The sequence below is a fragment of the Bison bison genome, unplaced genomic scaffold (assembly GCF_000754665.1).
Source record: "Bison bison bison isolate TAMUID 2011002044 unplaced genomic scaffold, Bison_UMD1.0 scf7180017864010, whole genome shotgun sequence".
In the NCBI taxonomy this organism is placed as follows: Eukaryota; Metazoa; Chordata; class Mammalia; order Artiodactyla; family Bovidae; genus Bison; species Bison bison.
The window spans coordinates 226,714-240,873 of record NW_011494582.1 but is presented as its reverse complement, the minus strand read 5'-3'; the positions used below and the strand labels follow the sequence as shown (position 1 = coordinate 240,873).

At 39.5% G+C, this 14,160-nt stretch overlaps 1 protein-coding gene across 2 annotated transcripts in view; it reads left to right on the top strand.

Moving 5' to 3' along the window:
• Positions 1–6,995: 6,995 nt before the first annotated feature.
• MMP7 (matrix metallopeptidase 7 (matrilysin, uterine)) overlaps positions 6,996–14,160 on the top strand; it is a 20,399-nt gene continuing 13,234 nt past the window's right edge. The window contains exon 1 of one of the 2 annotated variants that reach the window (XM_010834078.1): positions 6,996–7,254. In XM_010834078.1, coding sequence (XP_010832380.1) covers positions 7,033–7,254 — 222 coding nt within the window. In that variant the 5' untranslated portion in view covers positions 6,996–7,032. Of the gene's footprint in view, positions 7,255–8,576; positions 8,606–14,160 lie in introns of those variants that run through there. The other variant, XM_010834080.1, reaches the window with a different exon arrangement.

Below are 14,160 nucleotides of genomic sequence, written 5' to 3'. Positions count from 1 at the left end.
GGGATCAAATCCAGGTCTCCTGCATTGCAGGCGGATTCTTTACCAGCTGAGCCACAAGGGAAGCCCAAGAATACTGGAGTGGGTAGCCTATCCCTTCTCCAGCGGATCTTCCCACCCCAGGAATCGAACTGGGGTCTCCTGCATTGCAGGCAGATTCTTTACCAACTGAGCTATCAGGGAAGCCCAAGAATCTATTATCTGCTAAGTAATAGGCTTACAAAGATGAAAAAAACATTGCCTCTGCTCTTGAGGAGGTATATGTCTTGTTGTTCAGTTGCTAAGTCCTGTCTGATTTCTTTGTGACCCCATGGGTTGCACCATGCCAGGCTCCTCTGTCCTACAATATCTCCTGGAGTCTGCTCAAACTCATGTCCATTGGGTTGGTGATGCTGTCCAACCATCTCATCCTCTGTCGTCCCCTTCTCCTGCTGCCCTCAATCTTTCTCAGCATCAGGATCTTTTCCAATGAGTCGGCTCTTTGCATCAGGTGGCCAAAGTATTAGAGGTTCAGCTTCAGCATCAGTCTTTCCAATGAATATTCAGGATTGATTTCCTTTGGGGTTCACATTCCCTGGGTTGGGAAGATTCCCTGGAGAATCATCCAAGAATCTTCCAAGATTCTCCAGGGAATCTTCCCAACCCAGGAATCAAACCAGAGTCTCCTGCATTGCAGGCAGATTCTTTACCAGATAAGCTACCAGGGAAGCCCACAGTGGCATATTACTAAGCCATAAAAAAAGAAATGACACCATCTGCAGGAACTTTATCATACTAAGTGAAGTAAGTCAGATAGAGAAAGAAAAACACCACATAATTTTACTTATATGTGGAATCAAAAAAGAGGCAAATGAACTTATATACAAAACATAAATAGAGCCAGAGACATAGAAAACAAATTTATGGTTACCAAAGGGGAAAGGGGGAGAGGAATAAATTAGGATTTGGAGATTATCATATACACACTACAGTATATAAAATATTAGTAGATTACCAACAAGGACCTACTGCATAGCACAGGGAACTACACTCAATATTTTGTAATAACCTATAAGGAAAAAGAATGTGAAAAAATAGATACACATGTATTTATAACTTACTTTTTTATACACCTGAAACTAACACAACATTGTAAGCCAACTATACTTGAATAAAATTTAAAAGTAATAAATATAAATAGAATTTAGCAGATTGGGAAATGGTTAAAAAAATTTTTTTAATTTACCTTTTTGAATGCCCAGCTCTGTAAAACCTTTTAGAGGTCATTAGTGACATTATTAAACACAATGGAAAGTGATACAAAAAGATCAGAATTTTCATGTATTAGGTATTAAACTTTTAATAATATTAAAAATTTCTGGGACTTCCCTGGCAGTCCTGTGGTAAATCAAGAGACAGCAGTTCAATCCCTGGTCTGGGAAGATTCCACGTGCTGTAGGGCAATTAAACCCATGTGCTACAACTACTGAATCCTGCGTGCCCATGTTCCACGTCAAGAAGCCTCCGCAATGAGAAGCCTGAGCGCTGCAGCTAGAGAGGAGCACCAGCTCACGTGCCAGAGAAAGCCCACACACAGCAACCAAGACCCAGCACAGCCAAAATCAAAATACATAATCTTTTTTAATTTATGATATCTCTGGTATCAATATGGTATTGATCTGGTATATATCTATTATATAGATATATCTGGTATATATTGATCTGGTATATATCTGGTAACAATATGCTGCCTCTTAACTGAAGTGTCAGAGACCCTAAGTAATTACCCTCACCTTACTGAAACCAGCACATCAGATCTCCTGAGTTGAATTCCCAGGCTCTCCCCAGTGTACTGGGAATTTGATACTATCGGTCTATTGTGTGTGTATATAAAAGAAAGAGGGCACCGTGGCAGTGGTCACTGCAAGGATCAGGGGCCATCTAGAGAGGACTCTGTTTCAGCACACTGAGAGGAGTTTATTTGAAGAGGAATAATACCAAATCGAGTTCTGTGCCGTGTTCTCTGTCTCCCACCCCCACCGAGCACATGTCTGTCGCTGCACTTACTGAGCACCTGTGACGTTCCAGGCACTGGCCACTCATTATTACATCATCCCTCCAAAATCACTGCACTTGAATTCTCTCAATCCCATGGCTGCCAAACTTCACGCAGGGGGGCTCCTGGGATAGCTTAAATTTTCAGGGGAAATACAGCAATGCTCAGTGTTTCTTGGAAACTGAGCAAACTAGTAGTTCAAGGTAGTTCACAGTTTCAATATTAGATCACGCTACATTCCTTTGGATGTCATCAAACTTTGCAAAACTGGGTTCTGTGATAAAAAGCAAGTACTGTGTGAAAATCAGTGTGGATTGATCCTCCCCCAAAATCCAGAAGTTGTGTAGTGTCCACCAGGAGCCTGCACATTCCATTAGTAAGAAATTGTGATTATTTAAGGATGAAATAAAAAGATTATTTTTCTTTCAATTTATGTCTATTTTTTTCAAATAGCTTTTAAGTTGTTAGGACATAATTATTAAGTTGATTCAAACCTAACTACTTAATAAACAGGACTGTTGAACATTTACTTTGGCTAAGAAGCCCTGCAAAAAAAAAAAAAATTACCAAGAGCCAGGGGACCAGAAACAAGCGTTTTAGAACCCCATTGAAGAGGTAAGAAATCAGACTCAGAGAAGCTGAGTAACCTGTCCAAGGTGATGAAACTCGGATTTGAATCAATATGTATCTTATTCCAAAGTCCACATTCTTTCCATCACCCTGTAACTGCCTCCTGCCTGTGAGAAAACAAATCATCTCCATCAATAGAAACACAAGATCAGACTCAGTCACTGCCTTATCAAGGGGTTCACAAATGTAGCCAAGCCTGTTGTGGGGGCTACAGCAACCCTTTCAGCATCATGCGCGCATGTGCTCAGTTGCTCAGTCATGTCCAACTCTGTGACTCCATGGACTGTAGCCAGCCAGGTTCCTCTGTGCATGGAATTCTCCAGCCAAGAATACTGGAGTGGGTTGCCATGCCCTCCTCCAGGGGATCTTCCTGATCCAGGGATCTAACCCATGTCTCTTGCATCTCCTGCGTTGTCAAGCAGATTCTTTATCAGTGAGCCACCTGGGAAGCCCAGCATCATATCACCCACTCCAAATATTTATAATCTTCCAGTAACCTTCATTCTGCTTCCCCAATTGATGATGTCTATCTGGCTTATAACATATACCAAATTCAAGTCCCTAAGGAAAAAGACTACCCTTCTACAAAATAACCTGACTTACAATATGTAGAGACATGATGTCAATTCAGGCCAGTCTGTGATGAAGGCTAGACGTGGGATGTTGGAAATTCAGTAATGAAGAGAGTCCCATGAAAGGAGAGCTGATGGAGTTTCCTAATAACCAAGGGGAATCATTCTAACTGTACAAACACTTCAGGAAATTCTCAGACTAGAATGATCAGGATACAACATGATGTTAGAATTACTTCCAAGGGATATAGTAGATTATTAGAGAAGTCCTTCCTTTGCCACAAATGAATGCAGCTTCTTCAAAACAAAAAAGTATGCAAAAGAAACATTTTCCCTGATAGCAAAAATGTTGAATTTATTATCTCTTGCCACACACACACCCACAAAATAAAACAGTGATGTGACGAATAATTTAAACATGATTTACATCATGACAAAAAAAAGGCCAAAAATAATCAAATGCAAATGATAAAAAAAACACCAGCTATTATACTTAAGGGAAAATTAGGGACTTTTCACATGATTGCTGTATCCCGCAAGGCCTCTCCTCCATAAGTGCTTAATAATTGTGAGTGGGTTGAACTGAACCAAATTATTGGACACCAAGCTAAATACTGCAGTGAATTTGAAAATGCTACCATGAGCTAAAACAAAACTTTGTAACCAAGACTTTTTTTTCTCTAAACCAACCACCATTAGCAGGTGAATTGTATGGTATGTAAATGAAATCCCAATAAAGCTGCTTTAAAAAAAAAAACACTATTAATATCTATGCAAGCACTGTGCTCAGTCGTGTCTGACTCTTTGCGACCCTATGGATTGTAGCCTGCCAGGCTACCCTATTCGTGGGATTTTCCAGGCAAGAATACTGCAGTGGTTTGCCATTTCCTTCTCCAGGGGATCTTCCTGACCTAGGGATCAAACCTGTGTCTTCTGCTTTGGCAGACGGATTCTTTGCCGCTCTACCACCTGGGAAGCCCCATTAATATCTATGATACTCTCTTAAAAATTGCACAGGTGAAAGTTTAAAATTTCATCTTCATCTTGTAAAATTTTATTTTCCATTCACATTTCTTTTCACAGCTTTTAATTTCTCCAAGATACAGAAGTAACACACGTGTTCATAAGCATGCTTACAAAAAGTTCAATTATCCAAGAGAACTGAGAAGCAGTTTGACTAAATAATTAAGAGCCTAGGTTTTGGGGACAGGCTGGGTTTAATATTTGACTCTACCACTTACTAACAAGTTACTTAAAACTTTTGGGCCTCACTCTGTCTATAAAATGGAAATGATGATGACAATAATAATTTCATGAGTGCTTTATGTGTCAAGGCCTGTTCTAACAAGCTTCCATGTGTACCTCAGTTAACCTTCACAACAACTCTATTACTTCTGTTCACATTTTGCAGATGAGGAAACTGAAGCACAGAGTGTTTAGGTTCTTTGTTTTAAGCTCACAGTTGTACTGCTAGACTATAAGCTGAGATATGAACTCTTAAATGTCTATAGACTGGCAGAGTCTACACTCTCAACCACAAGTATCTTCTTCCTGGGGTTGTAATGAGTAAGTGAAAAAAAAAAAAGTAAAGCTTTAGGCCAGGGTCTGCCACATACAAAAATGTTATCTTTTATTAACGGTTGTTATAAAATAAAAAGTGAAAACCTCCCTTTATCTGTGCTCCACTGTCCTCTCTCCTCAAAAGAAATCACTACTACACATATATTTTATACTTAAACATATATTTATGCAAATGGAATAATACTAGCCATTTTATTCAGCTAAATGCTTTTAACTTATCTATACATCTTTGGAGACTTGGAATCATTTATATGACAGTGCATGAGGGTCATTTAATTTAGGATGAAGTTCAGTTCAGTTCAGTCACTCAGTCGTGTCCAACTCTCTGCGACCCCCTGGACTGCAGCACACCGGGCCTCCCTGTCCAACACCAACTCCCAGAGCTTACTCAAACTCATGTCCACAGAGTCGGTGATGCCATCCAACCATCTCATCCTCTGTTGTTCCCTTCTCCTTCCACCTTCAATTTTTCCCAGCATCAGGGTCTTTTCAAATGAGTCAGTTCTTCGCATCAGGTGGCCAGAGTGTTGGAGTTTCAGCTTCAGCATCAGTCCTTCCAATGAATATTCAGGATTGATTTCCTTTAAGATAGACTGGTTGGATCTCTTTTGTGTCCAAGGGAATAATACTAAATATTTTATTTAGCTAAATGTTTTTAACTTACCTATACATCTTTGGATACTTAGAATCATTTACATGACAGTGCACGAGGGTCATTTAATTTAGGGTAAAGTTCAGTTCAGTCACCTTTTAGGATAAAGGTGATGGTTTAATTCAGAGGAGAAGCTGAATGTGAGAAATGACAAGACAAGGAAATGGGATTTAAGTTTCTGGCACAGCAAACTGTGGGAAGGTAGATATATGGGGGAACTAAGGGAAGATCTAGTGAGTAAACCTTGTTATATAGATTCCTCTAGGGCTGTCTCTGAGCTGATAGGAGGTCTGGTCCGTCCTGGTAAATAGAGAATGGGGATACTTTATAAATTTATGTCCTGCTTTTAGGAAAGTAGGGAGAGGGCATAGAGCTTTTCTTATCTCTGTTTCTTCTCATTTGCCTTTAGCTCCAAATAAGCCTTATGCCAAAGTGACATATTTGGGGTGGCATTTTCTGCTCCCCTTCACTAACTGATGACAGGGAAAACTCTCATGCCTGGCTCACTGTAGGCTGTTGCCATACTCGAGCCTCCCAGGGGGGTGACTGTGAAAGGCAGTAACGAAGGGTGATGCTTCCAGCAAGCAGAGCATTGAACAGTGCATTTGCTGTTGATGTTGATGATGATAAGCAGCCACCAACTCAGTCTGGAGGGGGAAGTGATCACATAAAAATAAAAATATACATAAATTCCTGTAATCACAAGTCACTTGACTGGTTCATCAGGAATCTGGAAGGAACAAGATAGAAAGATTATAAAGATCAAATATAAAGAGGTCTGGGAAAGTAGCACCTGAATGAACCTAGGCAAGTAAGCACAAAACGTGTGGATCTTTACGTCTCACATCAGTGCCTGAAGGAGCACGTCTTCCTAGGAGGAAGCCCTGACCACCTCTGTGGATGGAATCACGTGTCTAGTAGAGGTCAGCTCGTCTCTGCCCTCAGCTACCCATGAACATAGTGGACCTATGAACAAAATGCACAGTAATGGACATGGAAGCTATTCATGAGCTCAGCTACAGTTCATCTGGCTGTTGCCGCTGCTACTACAGATTTGACTTGTCAGTATTAAGAACCAAATCTGAGCCTTCAGTATGGTAGCGTTTCTCAAGGGGACCAGTCAGTTACTTGATTAACCAATCAGTTAATCGATATATGATGGACTCAGATGTTGCAGGTATGAGTGAGTCTGCCTTCGTTGTCCTAAGTGCATCAGCCAACAACACCAGGCTGTGCTAAATATTCCTCCTCCCTATTCCTTCATATCTCAAGAAAACCTTATCATTGCACTGACCATATTGCATTCTAGTTTTCTGTGGCTATTTCAGCGAAGCTGCCAACTCCCTGATGGTAGTGTCTAAGTGTTAGTTTTCTTGAGTTCCCTAGCCCTCTCACAGGGCTATAGCACATACCATATGCTTTATAAATATTTGGTAAATAAATGAATATGTTTCAAAAAAGAAAAAACCTCATGCAAACACTGAAAGGCAGGATGGTAAGAGCCATAACTAGTTTAGCAGCAGTGGGGCCAGGAACCTTTGCAACAGTGCAAGAACCTTTTTGGTATGATTGGCCCCACATCAGGCCCTGCATTCCCCAACCTGGGGAATCCAGCAAAAGAACTGGGAATCCCCAGGGAATCTGACTTTGAAGGTCAGCGGAACTTGATTACAGAACTTCCACAGGACCGGGGAAAACAAAGACTCTTGGAGGGCACCAACAAAGCTTGTGCACCCAGGACCCAGAGGAAAGGAGCAGTGGCCCCACCAGAGACTGAGAACCTGCCTGTGAGTGTTTGGGGGTCTCCTGCAGAGGTGTGGGTCCACAGTGGCCCACCTCGGGGTCGGAGCACCGGCAAAAGCAGTCCTGGGGGGTGCAGTGTGTTGGCATCAGTTCTCTTGGAGGAGGTCCCCATTAGCATCGCCATAGAGCCGCCAGGTGGGCAATCCACAAACGGGAGATCATACCAAGTTGGGGAAGGTCAGTGACAAAAATAAAAACTGCCAAACAAACAAAAACTAACGTCTTGGCACTAAAATTATCTTCTAGCATTGATGTGATGATTAACAGCAAAATCACATGTAAAGTACTTACTAAACAGTAATAGGCAGTCAACAAACTGTGGCTTTTTTTAATAACAACGCTTTTAAGAGGAATGGAATTAAATGTAATTACCAGAATTACACATCCAATTTGAATTTTCTCCTTATTCAAATACAAAAAAAACACACTTATTTTTAAATGTTGAACTTTGTGTGTCATACTGACCTACTTTAAAGCACAGAAATTTATACTGCTATCACTGAAAACTAAGGAGGAAAACCTGGTGGTTAAAAACTCTGAATATTTAGAGTTAGACTGTTGGATATCATTATCAGATTGGCCCCTATAGTCAGCTTTCCTCTCTTGCTTATTTGAAGATTTAAAAAACAGTAAGATTCCAAATGCAACTTGGTATATAGTATTGGACCCTGGAATAGAAAAAAATTATTGAAAAAACTGGTGAAATCTAAATAAAGTCTGTATGTTAGTCAAGTGATATTCCAATGTTAATTTCATTTTGATAAAGATCATGGTTGTGTAAGATATTAATATTAAAGGAAGCTGGGTAAGGGGTATTCAGGAACTCCTTATTTTATTTTTAAGAACGTTCTGAAAATCTAAAATTATTTTAAACTAAAAAGTTTTTAAGGTACATATGAAAAGAGAAAATAACTTGGAGGACACGCAAAGTGGAGCACACAGCAAAAAAAAAGGCAAGTTCCTGCTCTCAAGGACCTTGTAGTCCCATTGAATCAGGAAATAACCTTGAAGTAATTTATGAAACAATATTTCACCCCATGATACAGGCAGTACTATACAGTGATGAATAGGATAGACTGCCTGTCTCTGCCACTTTAATAGATGTGTGATACTGGATAAGTTGCTTCCCTGGTGGCTCAGCAGTAAGTGGTAAAGAATCCACCTTCGATGTAGGAGACACAGGTTCAATCCCTGGGTCAGGAAGATCCCCCGGAGGTGGAAATGGCATTCCACTCCAGTATTCTTGCCTGGGAAATTTCATGAACAGAGGAGCCTGGTGAGCTACAGTCCATGGGGTCGCAAAGGGTCGGATACAACGGAGCATGCATGCACTGGGTAAGTTGCTTAAACTCTACACCTCAGTTTCTTCAACTGTAAAAAAGAATGAAAATAATAGTACCTACCACAGGTGTGTTTTGAGGACTTAACAATATGTTAAACACTTAGAGCTGAGTACACTGTAAATTTTATAAGAATATTTGCTATTATGGTTATATTATAAAGTTTTAGTATTATATTATAAAGTATAATACAAAAATAGATAGCACTTTCATATTGGAAAGCAAGAAGTAAAATTGTCACTGTTTGCAAATGACATGATACAATACATAGCAAATCAAGACACCACCAAAAAACTAGAGCTCATCAACGAATTCAGTAAACTGCAGGATACTAAATTAATATATAGAAATCTGTTGCATTTCCATACACATAACAATGAACTATCAGAAAGAGAAATTAAGGAAACAATACAATTTACAATTGCATCAAAAAGAACAAAATACTTAAAAATAAACCTGCCTCAGGACATGAAAGACCTGTATTTAGAAAACTATAAGACACTGATGAAAGAAATTAAAGATGACAAACAGATGGGAAGATATACCGTGTTCTTGGACTGGAAATTTTAATACTGTTAACATAACCATACTACCCAAGGAAATCTGCAGACTAAATGCAATTCCTATCAAAATACCCATTACACGTTACACAGAACTAGAACAAATAATCCTAAAATTTACATGGAATCACAAACGGCTGAATTCCTCAAGCTATCTTTAAAAAGAAAAAACTGGAGCTATCATGCTCCCTGACTTCAAATTGCACAAAATTACAGTATTCAAAACACTATAACACGGGCACAAAAACAGACACATAGACCAGTGGAGCAGAATAAAGGGCCCAGAAATAAACCCACACACCTATGGCTCATTAATCTATGACAAAGGAGGTAATAATACACAGCAGAAAAACAGCCAGTGTCTAATAAATGGTGCTGGGAAAACTGGACGGCAACAAGTAAAAGAATGAAATTAGACCATTCCTTAACACCACATACAAAAATAAACTCAAAATGGTTTAAAGTTCTAAATATAAGACCGGAAACCCTAAAACTCCTGGAAGAAAATATAGGCGGGACACTTTTTGGCATAAATAGCAATATTTTCCAGGATCTATTCATTGGAAGAACTGATGCTGAAGTTGAAGGTGCAATACTTTGGCCACTTGATGTGAAGAGCTGACTCACTGGAAAAGACTCCGGTCCTGGGAAAGATTGAAGGCAGGAGGAGAAGGGTAAGACAGAGGATGAGATGGTTGGATGGCATCACCAACTCAATTGACATGAGTTTGAGTAAACTCCCGGAGATGGTGAAGCACAGGGAAGCCTGGAGTGCTGCAGTTCATGGGGCCACAAAGAGTCAGACACGACTTGGCAACTGAACAACAACGCAGCAATATTTCCCAAGATCTATTTCTAAAGGCATAGGATACAAAAGCAAAAATAGACAAATGGAACCTAATTAAATTTAAAAGTTTTTGCATAGCAAAGAAAACCACCAATAAAATGAAAAGATGACCTACAGAATGGGAGAAAATATTGCAAATTATATGACCAAAAAGGAGTTAATACTCAAAATATATATTAAAAACACTTACATTTCAACATCAAAAGAATAAACAACCAAATCAAACAATGCATAGAAGACTTGAATAGACATTTTTCCAAAGGAGACCATGCAGATCACCAACAGACATATGAAAAGAGGCTTACCATCACTAATTATTAAAGCAATGCAAATCAAAACCACAATGAGGTATCACCTCACATCTGTGAGAATAGCTATCATCAAAATGTCTGCAAACAACAAATGTTGGAGAGGATGTGGAGAAAAGGGAACCCGAGTACACTCTTAGTGGGGATGTAAATTGAGGCAGTCACTATGGAAAATGGTATGAAGTTTCCTCAAAAAATTAAAGTAGAAATATCACGCCTCCATGCAAAGTCGCTTCAGTCTCTTTGTGACCCCATGGACTGTAGCATCCCAGGCTTCTCTGTCCACTGGATTCTCCAGGCAAGAATACTGAGTGGGTTGCTCTGCCTTCCTCCAAGGGATCTTCCTGACCCAGGGGTTGAACCAGCTTCTCTATGTTGAAGCCCAGAAATACCATATGATCCTGAAATTCCACTCTTGTATAGATATCTGAAAAAAATGAAAACACTTAAATCAAGAATATACAAACAACCCCAGTATTCACAGCAGTACTATGTACAATAGCCAAGACACAGAAGCTACCCAAGTGCCCATCAACAGATTATTGGATTAAGAAGTCTCTCTCTCTCTCTCTCTCCCTCTCTCTCTCACATGCACACACACATAAACACACACAATGGAATATTATTCAGCCATCAAAAATGAAATTCTGCCATTTGCAGCAATGTGGATGGTCTAAGGCTTCCCTGATGACTCAGATGGCAAAGAATCTGTCTGCAATGCAGGAGACCTTAGAGCACATTGTGCTTGATGAAATAAGTCAGGTGACAAATATAAAGTGTGGAATTCTGGGACCATTGATGCAGAGAGCAGCTCTCTGATTTCCCAGGATCCTGCATGTGGAAGGAGTGGTTTCTTTGACTGGTAAGTTTTATGGTATTGTTCTGAAAGTTCTTCCTCTATTTCCTTTCTTCTAAAACTAGGTAAGGCGATTTCTGTTATTCTCAACTGGACCCTGACTATTACACTGCTTCATGGGATTACTTTGTGTATTATGTGAAATAATGCACATGGTACATTAAAAACCATGTCTGACACATAGTAAGAGCTCAATAATTCATCTTTGAATTGTAATTTTTAAATTACAGTCATTAATATTGTTGAAATTCGATTGCCCTTGGCTTTTCTGCTTTCCTTACCAAGTATTATTTCTTTTTCCTTTCTCAATGTTTTATATTTTATTTTCTGTGTGCATTTTTAAAGACTTAAACATGTATTGTATTTTGTTTCTATTGAAGTATAGTTGATGCACAACATGAGTTTCAGATGTAGAACATAGTGATTCACAATTTTTAAAGGTTTAGCTACTATAAAATATTGACTATAATTTCATTTGCTCAGTCGTGTCTGACCCTTTGTGACCCCATGGACTGCAGCACCCACATTGTGTGCTGTACAGTATATCCACCACCCTAGCTGCTAACCTGAATTTGAAAGCCAGAGTCAGAACTTTGGCTCCAGACCTACACTATGCCTATAGAGTCACAAAAGCCAATGTGAACTGTGGTAACGCTCACTGAAATAAAAAACACAGAGCTGAGGAGGACTGATGAGAAAGACCATGACTTTAGTTTATCATGTAGTTCCTATAGAACATCCAAATGAACATTTCTAGAATGCGATAGGAAATACAAATTTATAAGGAAGAGATTTAGGCTAAATTTATGCCAGGGAATGAGATAAATGATATGTAAACATTTCCTTTATCCTGATAGCAACAAAGTGACAAGATGTTATTAAGTCCAGGAAAATGAGATTTAAACAAGCTTGGAACTGATTAAAGTATGGACAGTAAATGAACCTGTGGAGTGATATGAGATCATGGGTCAAACAGGAGATGGCAAGAGTGAACATTGACATTTTAGGAATCAGCGAACTAAAATGGACTGGAATGCGTGAATTTAACTCAAATGACCATTATATCTACTACTGTGGGCAAGAATCCCTTAAAATAACTGGAGTAGCCATCATAGTCAACAAAAGAGTCCAAAATGCAGTACTTGGATGCAATCTCCAAAATGACAGAATGATCTCTGTTCATTTCCAAGTCAAACCTCTCAGTATCACCGTAATCCAAGTCTATGCTCCGACCAGTAATGCTGAAGAAGCTGAAGTTGAACAGTTCTATGAAGACCTACGAGACCTTCTAGGACTAACACCCAAAAAAAGATGTCATTTTCATAATAGAGGACTGAAATGCAAAAGTAGGAAGTCAAGAGATACCTGGAGTAACGGCAAATTTGACCTTGGAGTACAGAATGAAGCAGGGCAAAGGCTAATAGAGTTCTGCCAAGAAAATGCACTGGTCATAGCAAGCACCCTCTTCCAACAACACGAGAGAAGACCCTACACATGGACATCACCAGATGGTTGACACCAAAATCAGATTGATTATATTCTTTGCAGCCAAAGATGGAGAAGCTCTATACAGTCAGCAAAAACAAGACCGGGAGCTGACTGTGGCTCAGATCATGAACTCCTTATTGCCAAATTCAGACTGAAATTGAAGAAAGTAGGAAAAACCACTAGACCATTCAAGTGTGATCTAAATCAAATCCCTTACAATTAAACAGTGGAAGTGGCAAATAGATTCAAGGGATTAGATGTGATAGACAGAGTCCCTGAAGAACTATGGATGGAGGTTCGTGACATTGTACAGGAGGCAGTGATCAATACCATCCCCAAGAAAAAGAAATGCAAAAGGCAAAATGATTGTCCAAGGAGGCCTTACAAATAGTTGAGAAAAGAAAAATGCGAAAGGCAAAGGAGAAAAGGCAATATATCCATTTGAATGCAGTTTCAAGAATAGCAAAGAGAGACAAGGAAGCCTTCCTCAGTGATCAATGCAAGAAATAGAGGAAAACAACAGAATGGGAAAGACTAGAGAGCTCTTCAAGAGAATTAGAGACACCAAGAGAACATTTCATGCAAAGATGGGCATAAGAAAGCATAATAAAGAACAAAAGTGGTATGGACCTAACAAAGGCAGAAGATACTAAGAAGAGGTGGCAAGAATACACAGAAGAACCGTACAAAAAAGATCTTAATGACTCAGATAACCACGATGGTGTGATCACTCACCTAGAGCCAGACATCCTGGAATGTGAAGTCAAGCAGGCCTTAGGAAGCATCACTATGAACAAAGTTAGTGGAGGTGATGGAATTTCAGTTGAGCTATTTCAAATCCTAAAAGATGATGCTATGAAAATGCTGCACTCGATAAGCCAGCAAATTTGGAAAACTCAGCTGTGGCCACAGGACTGGAAAATGTCAGTTTTCATTCCAATCTCAAAGAAAGGCAAAGCCAAAGAATGTTCAAACTACCGCACAATTGCACTCATCTCACACGCTAGCAAAGTTATGCTCACATTTCTCCAAGCCAGGCTTCAACAGTACGTGAACTATGAACTTCCAGATGTTCAAGCTGGATTTAGAAAAGGCAGAGGAAGGAGAGATCAAATTGCCAACATCCGTTGGATCATCAATAAAGCAAGAGAGTTCCAGAAAAACATCTACTTCTGTTTTATTGACTATGCCAAAGCATTTGACTGTGTGGATCACAACAAACTGTGAAAAATTCTTAAAGAGATGGAAATAACAGAACACCTGACCTGCCTCCTGAGAAATCTGTATGCAGGAAGCAACAGTTAGAACTGGACATGGAACAACAGACTGGTTCCAAATAGGAAAAGGAGTACGTCAAGGCTGTATATTGTCACCCTGCTTATTTAACTTATATTCAGAATACATCATGAGAAATGTTGGGCTGGATGAAGCACAAGCTGGAATCAAGATTGCCAGGAGAAATATCAATAACCTCAGACATGCAGATGACAC